Here is a 25443-nt window from a genome sequence, read left to right as displayed (position 1 = left end):
AATTTCACAAATAGTCACTCTACTATGACTCATTCGACACTTTAGTCACTGAAGTTTCAAATATATAACTTTGGTCACTCAACTATTACATTGTCAATCACTTAAGTCACTTTGTTAATTTTTTTCATTAAAAAAAATTATAAAAAATACTTTTTGAGTGACTTAAGTGATTGACAGTGTAATAATTGAGTAACCAAGATGATATATTTGAAACTTAAGTGATTGACAGTGTAATAATTGAGTAACCAAGATAATATATTTGAAACTTCAGTGACCAAAGTGTCGAATGAGTCGTAGTTGAGTGACCATTTGTGGAATTCTCCCTTCGTAAAATATGAAACTTAAACTGTATTCCGGGTTGCCTAAAATACAAAAACGTCTAATAATTTTTTTTTAATGATGTTTCCAAGTTAAAAAGTAAGAATATTTACATTAAAAAAAGAAGAAGACAAAAACAAAAAAGAATCAGCTGTATACACCCGTCGCAGCAGACACACTCATCAATGGTGGGTTTGCGAGCTGGAGCTGCCATATTGCCAAGAGGTGTAAACACAGAGCGGATATAAACAATGGATTATTTGGCAAGCATTGAACATAGTAATCTAAGAGAGTATCTTTTTGGACGAGTAATGTTGCCATGTCTGGCGAGCATTGAATCTTTCGTACTTTTCTCTAAATTTTTATTGCAAAACTTTAAGAACCAATAGTATCCAAAAAAAGTATATAAATAAAGCTTTAAGAACCACTTCTCCCAACCTCTCCCCCAACGATGTTGACGGAAAAGCTTAACTTCAACTTCTTTTGTCATGATAACTCGAGGAAAAATGAAAACTAAATAGCAACAAGTGTACGCTATTCGCATAAGGTGCAGTAATAAATCAACAAAACTGATGGGGTTAAAAATAACCGATGATATACATGACTATTTACAAGGTTTCAGAGATCAAAATCCCAACTACATCATTAGTCGGTGAGCAGATTGAAAAATAAATACACACTAGCCCTAACTCAACCTAGAAAAACACACACACACACTATAATCCAGAATTGGGGTTGTTTCCAGCAAGTAGCACAGAGATTTCCAACCCTCGACTGAAAGCCTGGTTGAACATGAGCCGAGTTTGGAACGTTGATACGAATGGGAACCATGATGACAATGCAATGGGAATGAATATAACCATACCCATCCCAGCATCATAAAGAAGGGCAATGGAACGGATGGATTTCCACAAGCCCAGTTTCTTCATCAAGGGTTTCCAAGCTATGCAAATCTGGCCACAAAGAGGAGTGTAAGTTATGAACATGTAACCAAATATTGATGAGAGGATAAACAAGAAACAGAAGAAACTAAAGTGAAGAGACTTACGGAAAGAATTCCCCACCCAGTGGGTACAAACGCTAAAATGGAAGCAAAAACGTCTGCAATTGTCAGATCTGTAAATTTGACTGCTACTGCTAAACCAGCCAGTGCCAACATGAAGGCGACCCCTTGAATGAAGCGCAACAGAAGCTGGAAGTTGACAGATATCTTCTGGCTGAAGGTGAAAACCTGTGAAACCAAAGAAAAAGAATATTTAATTAAATCTACTAGAACTAAAATCCCACAATTTCAGCTGTGAAGTATATGGTATTATTAATGTCATATTTTTCACCTTGAAAAGAATTATAAGCACCACCAGCACGATCCATGAGAGGCCATACACCTACAGTAATATCCGCAAAATTTTGGGTCAAACTTGCACATAACGACATTGGCATTTGGCAAAGATTAAATAGAGAAATTGAATAAAACCCAAACATTGCTGAACTCGACAGAGATAACAAAGCAAAAACTTAAAGATGCTTTTCACTGTTCACATATGATAATGACTCATCATTTTCCATATGGCAGACAAGGGAAACACACATATATAAGAAAGGGCCAGTTACCGTTAGTGATGTATTTGATCCCTTCACATCTAGCCGGTAGATAATTCCATACTGGAAGATAAAGAATCTTAGACTCAAAATTGTCTCTGCAATCCTTCCTCCGAAGGTTCTAATATGCGCCTGCAAATGAAAACCCAGGAATATAAACAAGTGATCCAAAATAACTTGGATGGAGCAAGAAGAAAGGTTGGTTTGTGTGTGTGTGTGTGTGTTTGGGGCGGGAACCCATAAGATTTCAGTGACAAGTGACTGAAACAAGGACAAAATCTAAGACAAAAAATATAACATGACAATGCGTAGTATTACAAGGAAGAGAAGCCCCTGACCCAATCGAGAATGTGACCTCGGTGAATTTATGGCGTACAACTCTAATTTAAAATCAGAGTACAATGATATTCATGCATATAGAATAAAAATAAGACCATAAGTCTCCCTGACGGCCCCACAATGATCTGACATATACGCTATAGAATGTACCTATCTTTTGTTTTTTTAATAGAAAGAAACTTTATTGATAAAAAGGAAGGTACAGCATAAAGAAGGTGGACCAGAAGTCCACAAAATAGGAGCAAAAGAGCAGAACAATGCTCTAGGCAAAACAGAACAGAAACAACCCTAGATTACAGCAGCCTTCCAACCAAAAATTTGCTTCATAACAGATTTACCAAATTAGATATAGAGGATGCACTGCAAAAACCAAGACTTTTAACCTTTTAATAGTTTGTTGAGTTATTTTGCCAGTGACTTTGGGGCAAACAGTTAACCCAAGTAATCGTGTGTAACTAAAGAAGGTTACAGATTCAATCTCATCTGGTAGATATGCACCAACTCTTTCCTAACCAGTCTAACTCGATGTTAGAAAGATCAAACTGAGCACCTGTTTAGAAGAGGTAGCTACAACTCATTCCAGCCTAGAAACCAAGCTCCCACAAGTATATGCCAACTGCCCGTGTGTCAGGCAAGCATTTTTTTTCTTGCACATTAATTCACAATATATATACAAGACTACATTATTACACAAACTTATGTTCAAAAATGACAAGGACTTTTCTTATACAGTTTGCTAGAACAGTTATTGTTATTTGGTCAAGTAACTAAAACAAGCCATGCAATTTGATGTAAAATCAGAAGTATTACCAGTTCTTCCTCCCACCAAGCTTCCCAGCTTTCTTCACCCTTAACTCCAATTCCACCTCTATAAAGAAGCCAGTTTGTCCAATCTCGGAAATCCTCCACAACCCTGAAAAGCAATAACATTGGTCACTTCCAATAAAGTACAATGGATCTATATTTTATTTTTTTAAGAGGAGAAATGAAAGACACTTACTTCTGCCACTCAAACCCAGATGGGTTGAACAAATAGGGAGCAAAAAGCCAAGAAAGAGCCATGAACCAACTGGTCATTGAAAGAAGAATGTATGATATAGCACCGCCATCATCATATCCATAAGCAAGGTACACTACCAACAAAAGAACTACTTCCAACCTGCAAACCAGAAGGAAAATAAATGATCAGTACACATACAAAACCTGAAATAGCTTTATTTTATTTTTCTTTTATAGGAAGCACATATTTCTTTGCTAACAAAGAAAAATATGGATTATACTTGAATGAACTTGAAAGTAAGATATTGAAAATATCCCAACATATCTGCCAAATTTTATTACTTCCCAACCTTCCCAGATGCTATAGCAATATAGAATTTCATAATTCACCATTATATAGTGCAACTTGTCAAAAAGAGAAGAGTGAAGAGAAAGAACAGGAATCACACCCTTTGATAAAATGACTGCGGGAGTAAAGCCTGTAATTCTCTGTAAACTTAATATGCCGGACTACAAATCCCCTGCCGGTTGCTTGATACTATTAAAAAATAAAAAAAGCACAAGTCAATATGCCATAGATTAATAGATTTAATCAAGAACAAAAGAGATAAAGAAAACTAACCTTTGCACCACCATGGAGAATTGTCCGGCCAAAATAATGTGTTTTGGTTCCCAAGGAGAATGTGAAGAAGACAGAACAAAGTTGCAACTGCATTGTGAGGAAACTTACTATGGCCTGCAGCAAGAATCAATGAAAAAGATGACTAATAAGGTAATGACAAGAGACAAATAAACTTCCTTTGAAATTATTAGTACAACCCAAAATTATTAGTACTTTGACTACAAAAGATAGGTCTATGGATCATGGGATGCTGGTGCGATTTACTTCTTAAACAATCTGTTTTAATTCAGAATCAAAATTCATCAAAGAAAATGAGTAAATAGAGAAACACATAATTACCCGCAGGAAACCCTGTTCCAAGATGGAGCCTAAAATCATCGGGACAGCAGTAAAGATACCAATTTGAAGGAGGAATTGTGTATTTAGAGCAGCAGTCAGTGCAGTATTCTTGGTTACCTCAGCTATGTTTTGCAAGGATTCACCAACCCCAGATAGCGCCTGAGATAAAAACATGTGTCAATCCTTGTGAAGAAGATTGAGAATAATCATAAGAGCATCATCAGAGTCAACACACGAAAGCACAAAGGTTAATCAAAGCATAAGCACTCAAGCTGGCCCCAAAGTAACCTTAAGAACTCATGAAAAACATGAAAAATTAACAAACTAGGATAAATCCCAATCCCATTCAAACCTGAAAAGCCATTGCTTGAATGCATTACCTCACTATTGATGACATATACATAGAAATACAAATTTACAATCACATTCAGAAGAGTGAAGATTATTGGCATATACTTGTTCCTAATGGTTTAGCAATTATAAATGCATGGCATAGAACGAGATTAACATAAAATGACCTTACCATATATGTTTTCCCATAGAGAAAAATGTAAACCGTCAGCACTGTTAACTGCACAAACCAAAAAGAAGGAAGATATGTGAGATACAAATTCATGTTACTTTGCCTTGGTAAATCCTTGGAAATACAATGCAGTAAACAGTAAAACCAAGTAATATTCCAACCACAAAGCAGAATCATTCTGAAGAGTAGGCAAGTAATTCCGTTTAAAATGCACTGAAACTTTAGCATGACGGAAAAATTTATTATTAGGCATAACGAGATTAAATGCAATTAAAATCCTAACTGAAAACAAAAAGAGGGTGGTGATGGCTAGAAACAAGACAAACCCAGTCATATCTTTAGTACATGTCACATTTTAGAAGCAGCCCCCTCATTCCCCTGCCCTAGTCTGTTTTCCAAATAATGATAAGTTGTCACATTATCATTCAATTGGAGTTGAGGTTTTAAAAAATGTTTTGGCTGAAAACCGCCTAGGCAACCCTGAGGTAAAGTGAAGAAGTATGGCTTCTGTTTCCGACAAACATGCACAGCCTTGAAGGGATAACCCTCCTTCACATTGCTACCGTCTGGTTATTTCCTTTTTTATTTGTAGTGTGAAGATGTGTGTTTTAAGTTGAGAAAACAAGCTGAAATCTTCTCTTGTTTTCTTTTTCCCTGGAACTTCTGGCCAAAATAACTCATTTTTGTTCTATTCTGGGTTCTTCGATAATATGTCTCACTTGAGGTCTAAACAATACTTGGAATCAGTTTTTCCTTTTCAAGAAAACAGCTGGCACTTTTCTACTATAGAACCTATTCCATAGTGTCATAAAATCGGTCCTATTCTGTCACTTCTCATATCCTATTGAACAGATACAGCCTTCCAACCTTCCAAGAGATGCTCCAATAACAGCTTTCCACAACCTTTTCTCTTCCTTTCGAGGCTTTTCTTTTTCTTTGGGCTGAATCATCTCAAGCTTTATCAAGACTATCAAGACACACCAACTATTCAGTGGAAAGGTTAGCTCTCCCTCTCAATTTTCCGATGAGCTGGGATTTTGGGTTCAGAAGAAACTTAAATGATCAAGAGATTGAGGAGTTTGCCTCGCTGATGGTTAAGCTAGAAAATGTCCGATTAGTGGAGTCCAAACCAGATGAAAGGAGGTGGAAGCTTGAGCCTAATGGGAAATTCTCTTGCAATTCTTTCCATAGTTTCTTAATTAGTGGTGGATCAGATCCAATTTTTCCTCCTGCAAAGTTTATTTGGAAGGTCAAGGTCCCTACTAAGGTGAAGATTTTGGGTTGGCTTGTGGTACTGGGGAAGACAAATACATGTGATGTTCTTCAAAGGAGAAGACCAGGAAGTTGTTTTTCTCCTCACTGGTGCATTTTATGTAAAGCTCAAGGGGAAAGTGCTGATCATGTCTTCGTGCATTGTGAAGTGGCTAATTTCTTATGGAAAAAATTATTTTGGGAAGCAAGAGTGGACTGGACAACTCCATTACAGAGAAATGACTTGCTAAGGGAAAACCCCATAGCGTTTGGTAAAGGTAAAAAGGCCAGAACCCTTTGGGGTTGTGGGGTGCTAGCTGTAGTTTGGGTGGTCTGGATGGAAAGAAATAAAAGATTATTTGAAAACTATGGAGGGGTGGAGAAGGAAGACCTGTGGGAGAGAGTCAAGTTTTGGGCATCCTTATGGGTTTCTATTTCTAAGGAGTTCAAGGATTATAACCTTTCTTCCATTATTCTTAACTGGCAAGCAGCTGTAGTATAAGCCCCTAAGCCTTGATTAGTATTATTAGACGAGATGCTAGGCCTATAGCCCTAGCTGCCCTCTTTAGATCATTAAAGCGGACTCCTTGTCCGCCTCCCTGTATCTCGATTTTTGCTTTTTTAATAAAAAGCTGTTTCTTCTCAAAAAAAAAAAAAATCATCTCAAGCTTTATTCTCCTTTCTTTTACTTTACATTATTTTAATATCTATATAATTGCAATATTTCCATATTGACGAAGGTTTACGCCCTCAATGAGTCGAGGCTTGTGCCTCATCTCGTCCACACAAAACAAGTCACTTTAGGCTTTCGACTTTTAAAACAATGTTGGAGTCACTAAATGACGGTTGAAGAACATACTTAATAGCAAGTTGCTTAATGAAATATAAATAAAAACGTGCTCTTTTTATAGTAGACTATTCCAACCACAACGGAGAGTTGACGTAGGATGAAACATTACCAGTGTACAGAAGTAGTAGCCGACAGTGGTAAAGTAAAATGACAGCATGCGGAAGAAATCAAACTGCTGCCCAAGCCTGTATACATCACGACTCAGAACCTGTTCACCATTACCACCAGAAACCTTCCCCTCAAATACTGCAATTTGGTTGAGCCCAACGTCCCGCCCTTTGCCAACCTGAAATGCACTATGAGATATTTCCCCAACCTTTTTCTGTCGCATATAAAGAAAGTGACAACTTACCTGAATATACTCATGGTGAGTCACATTTCCTTGGCGTAAAGTTGAGTTGAAGCCTGCATAATAATACCAACTGACAATTTAGTCATATCCTTCGAAAGCAAGATTATTAATCCTACTGTCACCTATGTCTTCTAGATTTCTTCTAATCTCAACCACAGTTCTAGAAGTATCAACTTACTAGAGCCAGTCTCGGACAAAAACGAATTTCCAGGATTCAAAAAAAAAAAAGGAAATTCATGAGCTGCAAAGAGTGCAGAAGGACAATACACCCAAAAAAAAAAAAAGCACCTTATTATTTATCAATTAAGAACCATACCTGCAAAGATGTCTTCACTGATGTTAATCACTCGAGAAGCCTTGCTAATACCACCCCGTGTTATGTGGAAAACTCTATCAAACACATCAGGATGACCATAATGCATACGGACCCTGTACATTTCTTGGGATCAGTTTTAAGTAACCGGATGTTAATGATCTAGAGGTACCCTGTTAATTGGTATCAGTAAAGTGGACTTACTTCAAAGGATTGGCAAGAACCCGCTGAGCTAGAGTTACAAAGCTTGTTTCCTGATGGGACATGAATGAAGCTAAAGAAGAAACACTGCAAAATATATAGATTATAACTTGAACAATATTGCAATCATCTTTTAAGAAGTATGCAAGTATACATTCGAATATACCTCCCCGTAAAGACATGTTCCCTGACACCAAGAATTGTAGGACGACGGATACCATGATCACGGTGGAATTCTTCGAGTAAATTTCTCATCTTCAAAGCTTCCTCAAAATAATTATCCTGTACAATAAAATAATAATATTGAGCAACATCACTGTTAGACAGCTGTAAAGGGAAGAAAGGTAACTTGGAAATACAAGAGTTACAGAAGTAAGATACGGTGTAACAATAATGAACTGATTTTAGGAAGCTGTTTAATGGGACACAGTAGTAAGAAAAAATAATCAGTCACCTGATTCATGTCAATTGTCTGAATTGCATTTCCACGAGTAAATACAATTGCATGATTTTGGTTCTCCGGTTTCCCTTCACCTATTTTTGGATTTCCAGGCAGTTTTATAGAGTAGATTTCCTGTATGATAGAAGTCACCGTCCACAGAAAATATTCAGAATAACAAGAGTGAAGAGGTGATGTACTATAAAAGCACCAATATTGATAATTAACAGATCTTTAACATAAAGAAAAGACTTGAGAGTTAATAACAGGCATTTTTACAAAACTTACCATAAAAATAATAACAAAGATATACAAATATAAAACACACATTTTCTTTTTTCTTTTTCTTTTTTGGTTGAGAGAAAATGTACTTTAATAATCAAGACAATGATACATGAGAAGTCCACCACTAAACAACGAGAGATAAATTTAACAAAAACTGGACAAAAGAAATACAAACAGTGAGCGATTTTCCCACTTAGAGATACACAAGCCTTGAGACAGTTACACTTCACCATGAAACAGAAAACAGAACAAAGAACCTAACTAGAACTTACAGAGAAACTACAGATACTGACTGATCACAAATTATCTTCTTCAAAAGTTATTCTAGGACGTAATTATGGAACTAAACAACAACTGGATACAAGCCAGTGAACAAAAAAGAAGTTATACCTTGTCCTTCCCATTGATATCTGCCTTTACAAGTTTTGAATAGAACTCTTTGTTCACTTTACCATCCTTCAAAGTCTCAACCTCATCGATAAAAGCAACTCGAAGAGCCTCATTTCTAACAATAAAGTCAACATAAAAATTAGGTTTTCACAAGTGCGGTATAGATACTAATGTGGATGTTGTGGAGGATGTACGAAAATTTTAATGAATGCAGTCCTGAATTTCATACGAGTTCATACCGATCTTTCTTGTGAATTTTGCTCACTAAGCAAACAAAAATTCATGCTTCTTAGGCCAAAGGAAAAAAAAAATGGTATGACATTATTCTAACCAGTGCTTCGTATCTAACAATAGAGAATTCTCTTTGCAAACGCCAGAGAAATAAAGAACTTGTCCAATCTGAGATTGATCAACATATTCTTGATGTTGACCAAATGGATTGGGCATCTGGCAGTGTTCTCTCAAACTTAAGGTATTTAAATATTTCATACTCCTAGTCAATCTACCCTGTTAGATTTTCCAGAAGACAAACTAACCATGGTAAAATTCACAAACCCCCTGGGACTGCAGAATGCCAGAAACCACATGTGCAAAACTCCAACATATGAGAACCAAACGAGAATATCCCCTTTTACACATTAAGAATTAGTTGTGCGGTAACTCACCTTTGCATAAGCAATGCTATATCAGCAGCCTCAGGTTTTTGGCCTTCTTTCTGTTTTCCATATATTTGACAAGTAACTACATATGTAAACTTCAGGTCTGCCTGAGCTCGTGCTTCAGGAGATAACTCAAATGCTCGAGTTTCAGCCGCATCACCACTAGAAATTGCAGCCTCCACATCTGATACTGTGAAGACACAGTTGGGTTCTCAATTTCTCATAAAGCAGAATAAATTAATAAGAGAAAATAGTCGTCAAACATAAGAATAAATAGCTGCCTACCTCCAGAATTCAATCTCTCCAAATAGGTCTGAAGCATAAGAGCCTTCCTATAATACATCATCCCACGAACTGCAGATCTCAAACAACAAAGAAGTTTAAGGGGGCAACCATCATAAAGACAAATAAACATTTGAAAAGCGTTCAAAATTCTAAACTATATTATGTAGGAAGTGTGAAAATTATTAGCCTTGGAATTTTCAAAAGATTGAGGGGAAGAAAGCAAACAATAATGCAAGTATAACAAGTTACTTTCCCCTGGTACTCAGTATCCTTCTCCACCCAAAATGATGTCAATTTTCAAAAAATTCAATACATTACATTAAATACAAGCTTTATGAGGCAAAAGTATCTGATAAACATTATCATTCATGTCAAATTGTCAATACAAGCCACCAGTATCATGGTAATTACTAATTACAATAAAAGGAGTAACAGTACAGAATAAGTTCATTACAGAGCTAAGGACAAGAAAATATGATTATACTAAAAATAAAAAAAACAAAGTCATTAAGGTTTACTATTGAAACAGTGAAACAAAAGCAAAGAAAGCCCTAAACTAACCAGTTGTCAGTTGGATAACCAATACAAGCAAGGACCTGTTAAATATGAAACTTACCAGTTCTGGCCAATGTTTGGCCTCGGTAAGACGCCCAAAACCGAAGCTCAAGAATATCAGAGGGATTATCATAAAGTTCCGAGTCATGTGCATTTTCGTCACGGCCAATCCGTAAAAGAAAGTTCTTCCACTCATCTGCCACGGCCACAGAAAATGACAAATGTTAATACCATAGGCAAGCGATACAATAAAAAAGAACATTTTTTCCATATAAATGCAAAATACCATGCAGATATATAAAAAGAGAAATATGAGCATATGATTAACCATAGTTCACTTTGCATTGGGTACATTTCTGGGTTCGACTGGTTTGTTTTTCTTTGTTTATTGTACCACTTCCCCACCTAATTAAAGGAACAAAAAAATACCTGGGTAAATCTTTTGAAGGTAAAACAATATTGATATCCCATCTTCATTTTTCTTCTGGAGTTCAGCGATACTATAGAGCACAGTCTCAGCATAATATGGAGTAAAAACACTGCATACATGAAAACAAATAGATGAGGCAGCCAGGTATGTCAAACACAAATAAATCTAACACAACAAAGGTGATGAAGAACTTATTACCTGAACGACAACATTTCACGGACTGGCCTTGCTTCGGGCATCTCCATGAAAAGAGAATTTGTAAAGAACTCCAGCCTACGACCGGCCTCCAGATTTTGGGGGACATTGGCAGCTGAATCTTGAATTGTCAACAATGAATACAATCTTTTGACTTGTGCTCTCTGCATATCATCAAAAACTTATAATCTCATACAAAGAAACATGACTGAACCATAAAAATAAACAGACAAGCAAAGAGACTTCTCAAACATACCAATGAAGGATCCTTGGGCCACTTCAACTTGGCAAACAACCGACCATCCGTCCGTGCTTTTGACAACAAATTCCATGTTTCATAGTTTTCCCTAAAAGTTGCCAAGAATTAAAGCCATATCTCACAACTTCTCTCTGCAAATACTGGCACATAAAGAGAAGTATAACTGACCTCATGTTAATAGAAAGGACATCATGGCGCACAATGTCGTAGAGATCTTGAACAGCCTTAATAGCACCATCCACCAGTGCAGATGTTTCCTCTTTTTTCTGTACATAGAATAAAACATTAGAAAGTAAATAAAAAGCGGTGTGCTTGATCATGCTACTTTCACACAAAATGTACTAGTAAGACATAAAACATCCCCAAAACCAATATATATCAGAACAAGAACAAAATTTAAAATTATCAGAAAATTATTTCATATTAATTAATATATATATATATATATATATATTTTAGAAAAGAAACATCTTTAATTGATAGATAAAAAGGTACCAGAGCTGTGGACAAGATGTTCACAGCAGAAAAAGAACAGGGAACAATAAACATCAGCGAGGCAGGACTAGCTTAGGAGACACAAAGCCAGAAACTTAAGCTACAGCAATCTTCCAGTCTTGAATGATAGATAACGATATTTAATTCTATATATTCAGTTAAAAATATTAAAAAGAATACAATTTAACTCCAGCCATAAAAAACTTTCCTCTCGACCTTAAAACATGGAATAATGCTATTCCTGACACATCAGTGGCATGGACCAAAACCAAGATTTCCAAAGATGTGTTAACATTCAACCAAATAAGCTGTACTAATTGAACACAAACGAGTTTATACAAAGAAAAACAATAGCAAAAGTATCATCAAGTGCCAATACACATCCAACAATGAGAACCACAAGAAAAGTAAGGATCCAACTAGTACAAACCAGAATTCCCATTAATGCAGTAACTCTTGAAATCACGAGTGGCAGCTTGTTCAGTTGAAAGTCAGCCTGAATACTCTTCTTCACTATGCTTACTTGAATATCATCATATATCCTTTCAACCCTGCCAAGAAAGAAGATAGATACAATAAAAAAGAATTTCTCCAACCTCAACGTCTGCTCATAATCTTATGCATATGAGAGGCTATATCGCATTTGAATCTTCTAACACAAACTTACCACAGCTTTCCTTCACCCTCCAATATTTCACTTAGGATAAGCTTAATGGTATGGAAGCACTCCTGGACAGCATACTTCATATAGTCATCTCTAGAAATTCTTTCCCAAAGCTCATCTTGTGAATCCCTGCTTTCAAGAGCAATATCTTTGGCAACAAATATCTACAAAATTTAATATTAATTAGTGATAAAGCGATTTATAAAATTAACAAAATTTAATTTGAGAATATAAAATTGCTCAAGTAATTAGTAGAAGTGTAACCTTGCTAGCAAGAAGGAAAAGGGGCCACTGAACTAAGGGAAGACTTCCAGAATTTTTAGGCATTACAAGCAGCTCCATTTCTCTGGAAAACAAGTGAAAAAAAAAATAAAAAAATTAGCTGATTGGTTGCAGGAAGGTGAGTGAGAAAATAAAATCAATGGAATAATTTCAACACTCACAGGTCAGTGATATAATCTTCTTCCCTCAAATTTTTTATGATTTCATTCCAAAAGGGAGAAAATCGACTAGCATCAACCTTGTTCTTCTCAATATCCTAGAAACGCACAGCAGTTATGCTTCCCATATACACCCAAAAATGATCCAGAACTAAATAATGAATAAAGAAACACCAACTGTACACAGCATCAAAAATGTGCGCTTCCTTCAAAATCAGATTTCACCACAAGAGCATCACCCATGTAAGAATATATATATATACACACACATACACACACACCATAGCACCAGACACGGTATCAGCGATAGAGACATAATTTTGCAAAAGAACTATTTTGACCAGAAAAGAAAATTTAAGATGAGAAAGAAAGAAGTACCAATCTATTAGAGAAGACTCAAACTCTAATGAGCATTACTCGCATGAGAACAAATCAATTATTAAACTTACATAACAAATGTTGGAAATTACTACCAAATACCACATTCAAATTAAAAAGAAAACAAGATCACAAAGACTTATTACTTTAATCAAAACAGTACACTAATATATAAATACTTTATTGCAGCCAAGGTACTCGAGATTTTAAATTTATTGAAAGATACAGCTTTTTGCCAGCCTCTTTTACTGACTCACCTCACTGGAAGACTGATGGTAAGCCCTGCCAAATATATAAGCAGTCAGATGAAATTTAAAGATAAGAGATCGACTCATGGTATTATGTGTATAGACAATTAATTGAATGAATATCTATTCATATAACCTGTTAGGCAGGCGGATATGAAGAGTGTCCATAAAAGCACCCGGAAACTGCTCAAATAGTTTATGAAGTGCTTCCAATGATCTAATCTGGAAATAATAATAAATAAATATAAACAAAACATTTCAGATATATCTAATGAAAAGAAAATAAATAAATAAAATCATATACACATATCCAAGTGAAAGGTGCTGCATCAATGAGCCGATGAAAAACCCCTTATAAGTAAAATTGATGGACAAAACCGGACGGTAAAGAAAAAATTGTACAGATATACATGTGAAAGGTTCTGGGTGAATGAAAAACCCCATTAAGTAAAATTAAAATTGATTGACAATAAGAACACAATGGAAGGACCCAAGCAACAGTTTTAACTGACCTCTCCAAGACGATCTCTGGCACCAAGCAAGAATCCCCACACAGCAGATATAACGGTGTAAAATATATAGAGATCTAAAAGATAAATCTGAAAAAAATAAAAAATAAGAAAGAAAGACAATAAGGGAAATAGAAAGGAAGGAAACATGCACCAGCAAAAGAGAAATGAGTTCCAATGAGCCAAACTCATTTCCAAAAAGTCTACCATCTCCAGTTCTATTTATCAGCATCAGGGACAAAATTTTAATTTTAAATTGAAGCAAACATAATAGTTCGAATTAAACGATCTTCCTCCAACCAAGGAAACAGAATCATTGTCAACACTAAAAATAAAATATACAAACAATGTGGGCTGAAGCAGGCCACAAAAACACACTTGCCAGATCCAAGAAGAGCAACAGTTACAAAGTTGAGTAGACTAAAAAAATAACAGATGAAGAATATCCAACTTACAACTATCACGGGAGCCCACAAAGCAGCAACTGTCAGAGCATTATAGTTGTCTGCAAGCACGACATGATGTAAACAGTTAGGAGAATCATTCAGGAAGATTCATGTGCCTTCACTATGACTTGAAAACATAATACACAGGACAACTCAATGGAATTCTGGGAGGATAAACCCTAGAAACTTTCTAACTTTAAGTTTGATTTTAAGAGTCAGAGGAATTTGAGACAATCGCATAAAAATACAGTATCATTATGATTGAAAATCGAGTAAAATTGGTATGGGTGATAGTTATAGTTCATCCAGCCTGCCCCCTCGCTTACCGCTAAATAAATTAAAAATTATAAAGTAAAATAGAAGACCCTCAACAACAGTCTTCTTTCCCGATTCAAAGAGCTGTACCAATTTAAGGTTTTATATAAATCAACCTAAGAATATCCACAAAATATATTAGCACAGATATAAACATTTCAATTACTGAAAGGCTATTTTTTTTTTTTTGGTACATTGGAGGGAATCAAGCCCCTGATCTCGCCTAGTCCAAACCTAATTCCCAACACCCCTCACCACTTGTGTCAATTACTGAAAGTTTTTCAAGTAATGATAGGATGGTTACTTACTTTTAGAAATAAAATCATGCCAAGTATACGTTATAGCATTTGTGTTCACTATAATTCTGGTTGGTTCCACCAACGGCTTGATCTAAAAATTTCCAAAAAGGAGAGATTAAGATTCATTCACAGATGAATAAATCAACTATAGAATAATACCACCATGGAAGCATGATCAATATTACAAACCTGGAGAAAGTATGCAAATGAAAACTTTCCACTCAAAATCACAAGCCAGAAAAACATGTACCTGCAACAAAATAAAAAGCCGACAAAAATAAACAAAAGAAATTGGAGCGACTTCAAGTGGTTTTAACTTTTAAGCATCAGATTTCCAATCCTCAATTAAAATATGTAAAAACAAGAAATGACAGCTAACTAATCACAATATATTTCTCATCACCACAAACAATGACTAAGAAGTCAAATTGATGTGTGGAACATTGTTCATTTACTCTACTTTTTTAATGAGGTATCTCTCTACATAAAATGACCCATCCATGGACATCAGCTGGTAAATGATCATTACATATTAGCATTTACCAACCTTAAATTGTCCATTGACTCAAAACAAGAGATCATAGCTTGATAGATAGTTAGATTGAGGAACTACTACAATTGTATTATCACAACCTATGGCTTCTTATCAGATAAATGGGCGACATTTCCACTTTGAACAATAAAAAAATATAACAGAGAAGATGCACCAAAAATTTGCTTAGTGTTCAGTATATCGTTCCAGAAAATAAAGAAAAAAATAAAAATCAACAGAGATTAGGGAATACTTGATGAAATCAGTAGTCCTCTCATACATGCCCCGTCCAACATAGTACCGTTCCTTAAAAATAAACAAAAGCAACAATAAATAATGGTTCAATAAAGCAGATGATAGGAAACAACTAAACATGATTAATGACAAGAAAGGAAACTCGTTAGAATAAAACCTGGCGCATCCACTTGACAAAGCGAATCAGAGGCCAGCGATCACATTGATTAGTCAGATTGTGGCAGGCTGGTATGCGCATGAAAAAACTAATGAAGAACTGGATACCAGCATATATGCCTACAATGAGCAGATACAACTTGTAGATAATATGGTTTCCATTTTGTTTACTCTCTTCCTGGAGAGCTTTCCTGCATTAAGGCACAGACAGAAATGTTACCTTGTTTAACAACATCAGAATAGGAAAAAAAAAAAATATATATATATATATATAAAATAAAAAACATAAAAAAAAACTAAACACAAAAGCAGACGATATTCTTATGCAAAAATGTAAAAGAGTAATCAGGAAATTACACATAAAGAAAAGATATGACCACTGATGCAGTGCCAAACCAAACAAATCGGAGAAAAATTCGAGAAACTGCTAGGCGCCGTGTTGTAGAATAGGCGCCATACATCATAAGAACATCAAGAACACCTACATGAAGAAGCATTTCTCAGCTATTGAATGAATTACACTAGTGGTAGTAAAAAAATAACTTGCCAATATTTAATGGAACAATGTTAACATGTAACAAGTTCTTATATGTTAAATAAAACATACACATCAACTTCTTGAGCGGTAAAGAAACATACTCTCGAGAAATTTCATTCCAACAAATGTCGGACCGAGACTGAGAATTTCTCTAATACATTTTGCATCAAAACTTCCATTGAATGCAATGATCGCAAGTCCCTGAAAGTTAAAAGGTATATAATATCTTTACAAAAAGAAAGATGAGTCATAGAAGTCACAGAATATAAACTTGGATATCTATTGGGATCATAAAGTTACCGAAATATATTATTAAACTAGCAATAATAGTTACAGAAGTAAAGATACCTTCTTAAGCAAGAAAAAATTAAACCAAAAAAAAAAAATTCTAGAGCATAAAGACCATAGTCAGAGAACCAAAAGACAAAAGTTTATTTTTGAAAGCAGGGAAAAAGGAAGGATTTTTCCAAGGCACTATGTTTTACTATCTCCTTGTTTGGGTAGGAAGCAGATCGAGGATAGGTGGAAGGAAGCAAGAACTATATGAAATACTAAACAAGAAATGAACCTCATATCAAAACTGAGCATTCAACTAGACATGCAAACCTGAAACATCATCACAAGGAATATCCACAGACGGTGGAAACTATGATACAGATGGAGAAATGTCCTATGCTCAACAAATGAAGTTTTTCCACGATGTTGACTTCTGCCAGATTTGAGAATATTCTGCAACAGAAAAGATGAAGTATATTAACTACATATGTCAAGTTGTCTGTTGGCGGAAAAAATATTGGTGTCACTTGACATTACAAATTCCATCCTCAATAACAATACCTCAATTAGGCATAAAACAATTTATAGTTTAGCTTCTTGACACAAAATCCAAATTTTGACAGAGCTTGCAACATGCCCAATGAGAGATATCCGGCTTAACCAAAGTATAGATTGACAAAATTATATATTTGATACAGAAGAAATGCACTGTAGACAACAGTTGGTGACATTGGATTATGTAGGAAGAAATATACAACCCAGAACTTACAAACCAGAAAACAGTAAAAATGTCACAACAACTAAGATTAAACATCACTATGAAAGAAGACAACCTTTGACCTTGGCGTTGGCTTTTGAAAAAATGATGAACCTTTGCGCCAGGGCCAACTAAGTTCAAAACAATGGAGTGACCTGAAAAGAATAGATGGTTAGCTTTAAGGTATAATTATAAATATACACATCACTCTTATAGATATCTTACCAGAAGTACTCATTAAAATCATCATAATTGCGCCAAGCAGAATGTGGTGCTCGTCCATTTTCATTGTTTCCAGCTTCCTGTGCAGATCTTATATTAGAAGCAGATTTCACAAAACCTTCTTGTAGCTAAAACATCCATGAAAAGACAAAATCCCCCAACAGACCAAGTATATGCGGCCCAATTGAATAAGTTCAACTAAAGTTGATGATTCACTATCAATATCTATGACCTGCTCACTTAGAAACAAAGTAACAGCTGAAAATTCAAGAATGAAAGGCATACATTATATTTTCAATGGGCCATATGAAAAAATAACTTACTTTTCATAGTAATAGAACTAAGAGAAGAAATCAACTGCAAGAAACTATCTATCAACAATGAGACAATATTATACAGAACAAGCATGGCAAACTCAGGGGAGAGGAGTCCATTTGACATCCTTAGAACATCATCTATGACAGAAGTTAAAAAGAGAAATACGTAATAAAAGAATTCATATTCCAACAGGGAAAATGTAAACAACAGAATCACTTGGATGCCTAAAAATAATAAAAACTCGTAATCAATAAGTATGCCTACCTCATGTAGCAATAATTTGGACGCAGAAAAGTAAACAACACGATAGTCAAAGCATAAAAACTTGAATCATTATTTGGATGAATAAATAGGTGTGTACTTGTCAGTATTATAGAAATCCCAATTTCCACACCAATCAGATGAAGAGACAGGTATACACTTGTCTCAGCAACAATCCAAACTAGCCACAGCAATCAGAGAAGGAAACAAATGGTAATAAACTCTAGCAGGTATACACTTGTCTCAGCAACAATCCAAACTAGCCATAGCAATCAGAGAAGGAAACAAACAGTAATAAACTATAGCAGTAAATGCTAGTGAACATCCTTATCAAATTTTAGGTAAAATAATAAAAGGCAGCCAATACATACCGCAGACACAATCTCAAACAGAGGATATATAACGTGATCAAGGAAAGAAACTCCATTTTCAGAATTACAACTGTTGGCTGGCTGTGCAGTCTGCTGTCTCAGAATTTCATCCATTTCCCTTGCCATCTGCACATTACATTCAAGGACAAAAGGATTAAGATTGGCTTCTGGGGGCAAAAAAGAGCAGAGCTGCATTGAGGAAGGTAAGAGGCCCTGCAGAACAGTAGCATACTATATAATAATAGACACGTTGTTGATTGATCATAAAATAATTATAAGAATAAGAATAAGAATAGACACCTTAATTTGGACTAAAAACAAACAACCAAACAGACAAGGAGGTATTTGGGGAAGCATTTAAGATCAAAAGGACAGACAAGTGTTTCAGATTCAACGCCAGTCTTTTGAAAATCTATAGAGATTCCATATCACTTCAAAATCAAAGGTAAGTAAATTCCACAATGACGCAACAAATGGAATGCCTATTTTTTCATTGTTTCATTTCATCGCCGTTGCTGCAAATTCACCAGAAAACATAGTGACACTTTATTGAAATTCATGTGCTTTGTATTTAAAGCATCATACTGATTCATTCACTTCACCAATTAAAACTAAATTGGGTGAACCATGCAGAAGGATGTTACGAGAGAGAAGTAAACAAAAACTAACGATCAATTCCAGTTGTTCAATAAAAGGTTCACTTACATGATGAAATATGTAGCACAAGCATTCTGGAAGAAATCTAACATTGGCTGCTTCACCCCAGATCAAACAGTACATGGAAACAAACAGTAGCTTTTTCTCCTTGCTAACTGACTGCAAACTGCACAAAATTGATTGATTCCATTAGTCACTATCATCAATCACCATCATTTAAAAAACAAGAAAATATCAACTTATCATCGGAAGAGTTAAGTAAGAAAGGATATGAAATCAGATCTAGAAGTCCATACTTGCTCCAAACTGGCTGAATGCACAAGTAGTCACACCACTTAATATAGTTGTCTAGGGACTTTAAAAATATATTTTGCACCGCAGCCTCATCCAATATCTGCGCAATACAAGGACACAAGTCACAATTTGTGATAAAAAAATTAAACCTTACAACAAGTCTTCAATAACACATGGCACTGTAATGAAATAACTGGAAACCTTATGAAGAGGTCCAATAAGTTCTTATGGAGACTGTTGAAGTAAAATAAGATGTGTACTTTTGTTTAACCATCTTTAACGATATGAATATCATATTAAGATAGAAATTTCATTTTATGTAAACCCCCACTGAGGCCAGCACGTCAAAGACAAACTTGTCCACAAAATTTCTTGTCTTTTCCAAATTATAAAGTGCAGTATTATCATGTCATGTGTCTGAAATACATGAAGAACTTCTTATAGATATCACTTTCGCATAGGTACCGGACGAGTAGGTAGATATAATTTATTATATTCAAGTTTAAATGATGTATATGCCATTAAAATCATGGATAGCTGGCATCAAAAATAAGATTTACAAAAGATCCCCAACCCATCCTTTACTTCCAATAACACTAAACTCAAGACAAAACATATATTAATTGGCAACACAACAATGCCGCCCCATCATGTACTTCTCAGTTAACTATCTCAATTAACATGGAATATTGATGAGAGACTTACAGGTTCAGTTTCTTCAGGAATACGAAGCCGTGATTGCTCATTTGCAAGGAGATGCACAATATGTTCGCGCTGGTTACAAACATTGTCTTTCTGCATAGGAGAAGAAACATAAAACCACTCAAAAACTAATGACATCAAAGAGATTGTGAAGCATATCACTATCTGATGAACTATGGATGGAAATTCATTATGGAAGTATAAAGAAAATAACAGGTTAATCAATTTGACACAGTTTTTTAAGCCAAATGTACCAACTTTTTCATTAGAAAACTAGTTAAACCCATGCTTATGAAGCGATCCAAACGGTAGTCAACAAAAAGCAGGACAAAGAGTCTATCCAAATCTACCATCAAAAATAGCCAACAACTGCCTACAAATTGTATAATTGTATAACTCCGCAACAAAAAATATAAATGTCAAATTTTATAGTAACTTTATCGAAAGAATATAGATGATGCAAAACCCAATTTGAAAACTTGGTTGAAAATTGAGACTTCAAGAAGCCAAAGGAAACATACAAACACAGGGGAAAGTGTAATCAAGATGGTATATACCTGAAATCCAAATACATAATGCAGGAAATCAAGCATGTCAGGCTCTCGTGTAGCAGGAATCGGAAAATCTGTCGGTAACTTTGGTAGGCCCCTGAAGTACTTTAACCCAGAAACTGCTGCTTGAACCTAACCACAATTTTCTTTAATTAGAGTGTGCACAAATACCAAGCTTTTAACAAACCCAAATAAAACAACTAACCTCAGCCAAGGACGTGATAACATTTGTAATGCTAGGAGCATCCAGTGGAATAATATTGTACGCAATCAGGTCTTCAGTCATTGCAGCATCTATCTCCATTTGGTGCTTGAGCTGTGACGCAGATAGACAATCTTATAACAAGAGATACCTATGTGTGTAATTACACGATATAGCAATGCAAGATTGAACATAGATAGGAGTAATTATATCATATACACATGATTGTACCAAAACATCTCTTGCATTCTGTGTAAAGACAAAAGAGTCAAAAGCACAACAAGAAAACATAACAATCATAAACTAGATAAGAAGCAAGACATATAAGTTTTACTTCATCACATTTTAACGGAACTTTAAGATGAGCGGGAAAAGTTGTCCAACTATGCTTATATGATTCATAACAGTTCGGCAAAAGAGTGACTTTAGGTCTTTAATGGGTCAAATACAGTCACTAGGCTTCATAGATGGATTCAGAGATCAGGGATAGAAAATTCAATTCTTATTTTATACAAAGGATGGTTCTATGCATTGAAAAGATTAACAGTACTATACAACCAACCTCTTCTGGAATGTCCTCTGTCAGCTGCTCCAAAACTTTGCCCAGAACTCTTAGAGTCGCGAATACTCTTTTCCTCTTCACTGTTTTCCTTTCCAGTCTGATTTAACAAACAACAGGTTAAAAAATGAATTAGAACACCCAAACAACTCGAAACAGTGCAATTATTCTTTCAATAACAGAGAGATTATACAATCTGACAGGAAAAACCCAGTGTGTGTACAAGTACAAAGCCGCATCAATCGACAATCGAGACATTAGACAGTAGACAAAATTATACATCATAAGCATAAAAATTCACAACCTAACGAAAATCTAAAGACATTACAATGTACTTAGCAGAAAGACCAGCAAAACAAAAAGAACACCCATATCAGGTCATACTGGACTGGAGAAACTTACTCGCCCAGGTTTCCACTGAAAACCCCAGACTCCCTCAACTTCATTTCTTCCTCACGCAATTGTTCAACATTATTTTTCTGTCTATACTGTTTATAGAACTCTTGTAAGCGAACAATGTCCTGGCTTCTATCTATGGTTGCCCCTTCCCTCTTCGCTAGCTTTTGCTGGATATTTGCTCCAATGGATAAAACAAAGCAAGTTATAACTAAATTGAAATATAAGAACTCCCACAACAACTAAATTATAAAAATAAGCATGTATGTAAAAGTAAGATAAAAGTGTTAAAAAAATAAAAATAAATAAATAAATAAAAACCACAAGGAACCTTTGATTGTCAAAACAAACAATAAAGTTATAAAGCAATGTGGACAAAATACAATCTAATTTGCAGTCAAGCTAATTACCACTTCTCTTCCCATCCTAATTCATTCATAAATAATGAATTGTGAACAGGGACTCGGACAAACAAACTAACATGAGCATCATGCATACTATGAAAGATAATTGAAGTATTCTACATAAAGAATGTACCTTAATGACAGACATCAACCCAGTCTTGAACTGTAATACTCCCCTTCCTTCACTATTGGGGTCTAGATTTTGAGCCAACGAATAACCATGCTCACATACTGCAGGTGAACAGAAAAATCAGTGTTTCCATTGTACATACAATCTCATACACACAATTTACAGTTTTACACCTATTTAATCCTGTAATTTTACAGGAACAACTGCATTTAAATGATTTCTTTGTCACTTTTCTTTTTTGAACGACAACTCAGATGATTTTTCCATCTAAATTAATATAACTTCTGCCAAAGATAAGAAGCTACTTCACATTGCACAGAAATATAATTCACTTCCCAAGTTGTCCACTCAATTGAAATAAACTACAATGAACAGATTAGAAAAGAAACATCCAGGTAACAGCTGCCTTCAAAATCAATGGCAGACTTTGACCCCTAAAGGCAACTGATACAGATGCCCAGAAAGAGGACCAAAACCTAACCTGTCATTTCTCCACTACCACCCTAGTTGAACTTATGATATATGCTCCCAAAAGAAAATCATATGCCGGTGTATCTCCTCATAGGTGCTTTTAGTCTTGATTATACTTTTGGAGTGCTACTTATCAAAATTTTAGACTTGGCAAGGAAACTGATCCTTATTGGCAGGTGCATATTTCAGTTATCTGATCCTAAAAGGCTAGTAAACTTTGGTGCTTTGCAGTTTTGCAATGTACATGGATTGTCTGATTGAAAAAAAAAAAAAAAAAAAAAAAAAAAAAAAATTGGAAGGTCTTTTATGACAATGTGGAGGGTGGACTTGGACGGGACAGAATTATGCATTTATCATCTCTCGAATTTTTTGTACAAAGAATAGAAACAGGGATAAATCTGCAGGTTTAACACAAGCACTGGAGAAAAATTTAAATAAATAAAAAATAAAAGAACAAAGAGTAACATACGGATTCTAGAGATATTGGGATCTTCATCTTGGATTTCATCTGCAACTCTGAGAATTTCATCAATATCCCTATTATTTTCAAGTGAAGATGGAACATTTCCGGCAATGCCAGTCCCATGCCGCTCGTATGCATCAGGCCCCATCCTTTCCCTCCTCAATACTGCGCGGACTAACCGCTCCCATCGATCCACAACTTGAGCCATTTTCTGCAAAAAAAAAAAAAACAAAAAAAAAAAACACAACACAACACAATATCAACACAAACTTCCATCTCCACGGCTTGCAAAGCCCAAATGCATAGGTTCTCTAATCACAGAGCCATTTACTCATCCTCAATTCCAATCTACAGAACAAACAGCTACGGAATTCTCAAGAATCCAACTCCGAAAAGCTCCATCTACTGCTCGGTTACTCAACACTAACTATAATCAAAATTAAACAACTATATCTAATTGAATGTTGAATCCAAGCTTTAACAAAACTCAACTCCTAACACTATAAGCAAATCCGAGCTAAACCTCTGAATTTGAAACCCTAGAACCAGCAACGAACAACAAGATCCCTATCTCCTAAAAGCTTAAACTCATTTCTCAGCAAAACCAAAGCAGCGAAGAGAAAATCGACGTACCGGATTCGAGAACGGAGTGAATGCGACGCCCTAGAAGAGCGAGTTGACGACGAGTTGAATCAGTCTCTGGTATCGAGGCTGCGGGTTTTTGATTTCATTGAGAGAAGAGAAGAAGAAGAAGAAGAATTTGAAAACTGAAGGAAAAAAGGGAAAGGGGAAAGAAAAAGGACGAATCTGATTGTAAGAAAATGGGAACCGGTTTTACCGGGTATAGCCGGTTGTCGTGAAGTTTTGGGTTTTTGGGTTACCATTGCTCGGTTTCACGCGGAGAAGAAAACTCGTGGCACGTGAGTCGCATGTGACCCATTACCATGTAGTTTCTCTATTTTTTTTTTTTGTTGCTTGGGAAGGAAATCTTGTTAACTAAGGAAGCCCTTTTTCTTAGAAACTTGCTCCCTAAGTGAAATTAAAGTTCACATTCTTTCTCAATGGTGAGTTTCTTTTAGTCGAATGTGCCCTCCATTATCTTGTGATCCTATTAAAGGGTCTACATGATAGTTATGTACCTATTTCTCCCAGAAACACACGAAACAAAGATATCAACTAGGTCAGGATAGAAAATCCAAAAACTTTAGTCTCTACTGAACTTTCTGGTACGCGCACTGAGCTTCTCTTGGCTTTTCGTTACCCAACCAACCCACCGCAACCACCCACTACCACTATTACGTCGCCGTCTTCGTGACGACAGCAAGCTCAGTGTTCCGTTTCTCAGCCGTTCCTCCGGGGAGCGGCGGGGAGGCCTTGCTGGCGATTAAGCAATATAAGTGCACGCTATATGAGGATTCATCATCTGCTCAGATCCAAAATGTTCAGACTGAAACGAGAGATCCTTTGCTGAGTCCGATCACTGCTAAGACGCCGATGAGCTATGCGAGCTCGGTTCTTCAACCCATGGGTCGTCTTTCCACTGCGATGATGGAAGATTTCACTCTATGTGAGAAAGATTACACTATCTCTGATGGTCAATTTGGGCCTAATCTCACATTTTCTGACAGAGTTGAGGCGAAACTTGATCTGGATTGGCATTGTGCGGTGATTATCAAACTTATGGGTCGACCTAAATCGGATGATGCTTACGAATTCATGAGGAAGGCTTTGACTCGGAAATGGACCTTGAAAGGTAGATGGCAGCTTGTGGATTTGCCTAATTCTTTCTTTATTGTGAAATTTCAACTATGTGAAGATATGGATTATGCATTGTGCAACGGACCATGGATTATTGCTGGCCAAACACTTGTGGTCCAAAAATGGCGACTTGATTTTGACCCTGCAGAAGAACAAATTAAACGCATGGCTGT

General features: G+C 35.7%; 1 protein-coding gene across 1 annotated transcript; it reads right to left on the bottom strand.

The window, feature by feature from the left end:
* Positions 1-778: 778 nt before the first annotated feature.
* LOC112168408 (callose synthase 9) lies at positions 779-24303 on the bottom strand. Its single transcript, XM_024305525.2, has 52 exons — positions 24146-24303; positions 23519-23723; positions 22582-22679; positions 22051-22214; positions 21652-21748; positions 21093-21203; positions 20894-21019; positions 20340-20429; positions 19637-19734; positions 19389-19506; positions 18684-18809; positions 17737-17813; positions 17588-17666; positions 17085-17207; positions 16580-16679; positions 16298-16421; positions 15942-16131; positions 15783-15835; positions 15187-15247; positions 15007-15088; positions 14393-14442; positions 13941-14027; positions 13565-13650; positions 13438-13462; positions 12806-12900; positions 12627-12708; positions 12366-12526; positions 12129-12249; positions 11372-11469; positions 11201-11291; positions 10948-11108; positions 10749-10858; positions 10381-10515; positions 9765-9833; positions 9486-9669; positions 8821-8935; positions 8161-8280; positions 7873-7988; positions 7710-7793; positions 7509-7621; positions 7193-7245; positions 6950-7126; positions 4740-4787; positions 4217-4375; positions 3878-3991; positions 3705-3793; positions 3257-3415; positions 3067-3169; positions 1930-2049; positions 1653-1703; positions 1367-1549; positions 779-1271 (listed from the first exon to the last, which is right to left on the bottom strand). Exons 2-52 carry the CDS (start codon positions 23718-23720, stop codon positions 1035-1037), a joined length of 5715 nt encoding a protein of 1904 aa, XP_024161293.1. The 5' UTR covers positions 23721-23723; positions 24146-24303; the 3' UTR covers positions 779-1034.
* Between the last annotated feature and the right edge of the window lie 1140 nt (positions 24304-25443).

The sequence above is a fragment of the Rosa chinensis genome, chromosome 5, assembly GCF_002994745.2.
Source record: "Rosa chinensis cultivar Old Blush chromosome 5, RchiOBHm-V2, whole genome shotgun sequence".
Taxonomy (NCBI): Eukaryota; Viridiplantae; Streptophyta; class Magnoliopsida; order Rosales; family Rosaceae; genus Rosa; species Rosa chinensis.
This window is presented reverse-complemented; position numbering and strand designations above follow the sequence as displayed.

Excerpts from the sequence above, each read along its gene's own strand:
- LOC112168408 (XM_024305525.2), bottom strand. The coding sequence starts at position 23,720 with ATGGCTCAAGTTGTGGATCGATGGGAGCGGTTAGTCCGCGCAGTATTG. Across the intron at positions 3,992-4,216 it reads TGGAACAGGGTTTCCTGCGG|GCCATAGTAAGTTTCCTCAC; the intron begins GTAATTATGTGT and ends TTCTTGCTGCAG. Across the intron at positions 2,050-3,066 it reads CTTGGTGGGAGGAAGAACTG|GCGCATATTAGAACCTTCGG; the intron begins GTAATACTTCTG and ends TTTCATTTGCAG.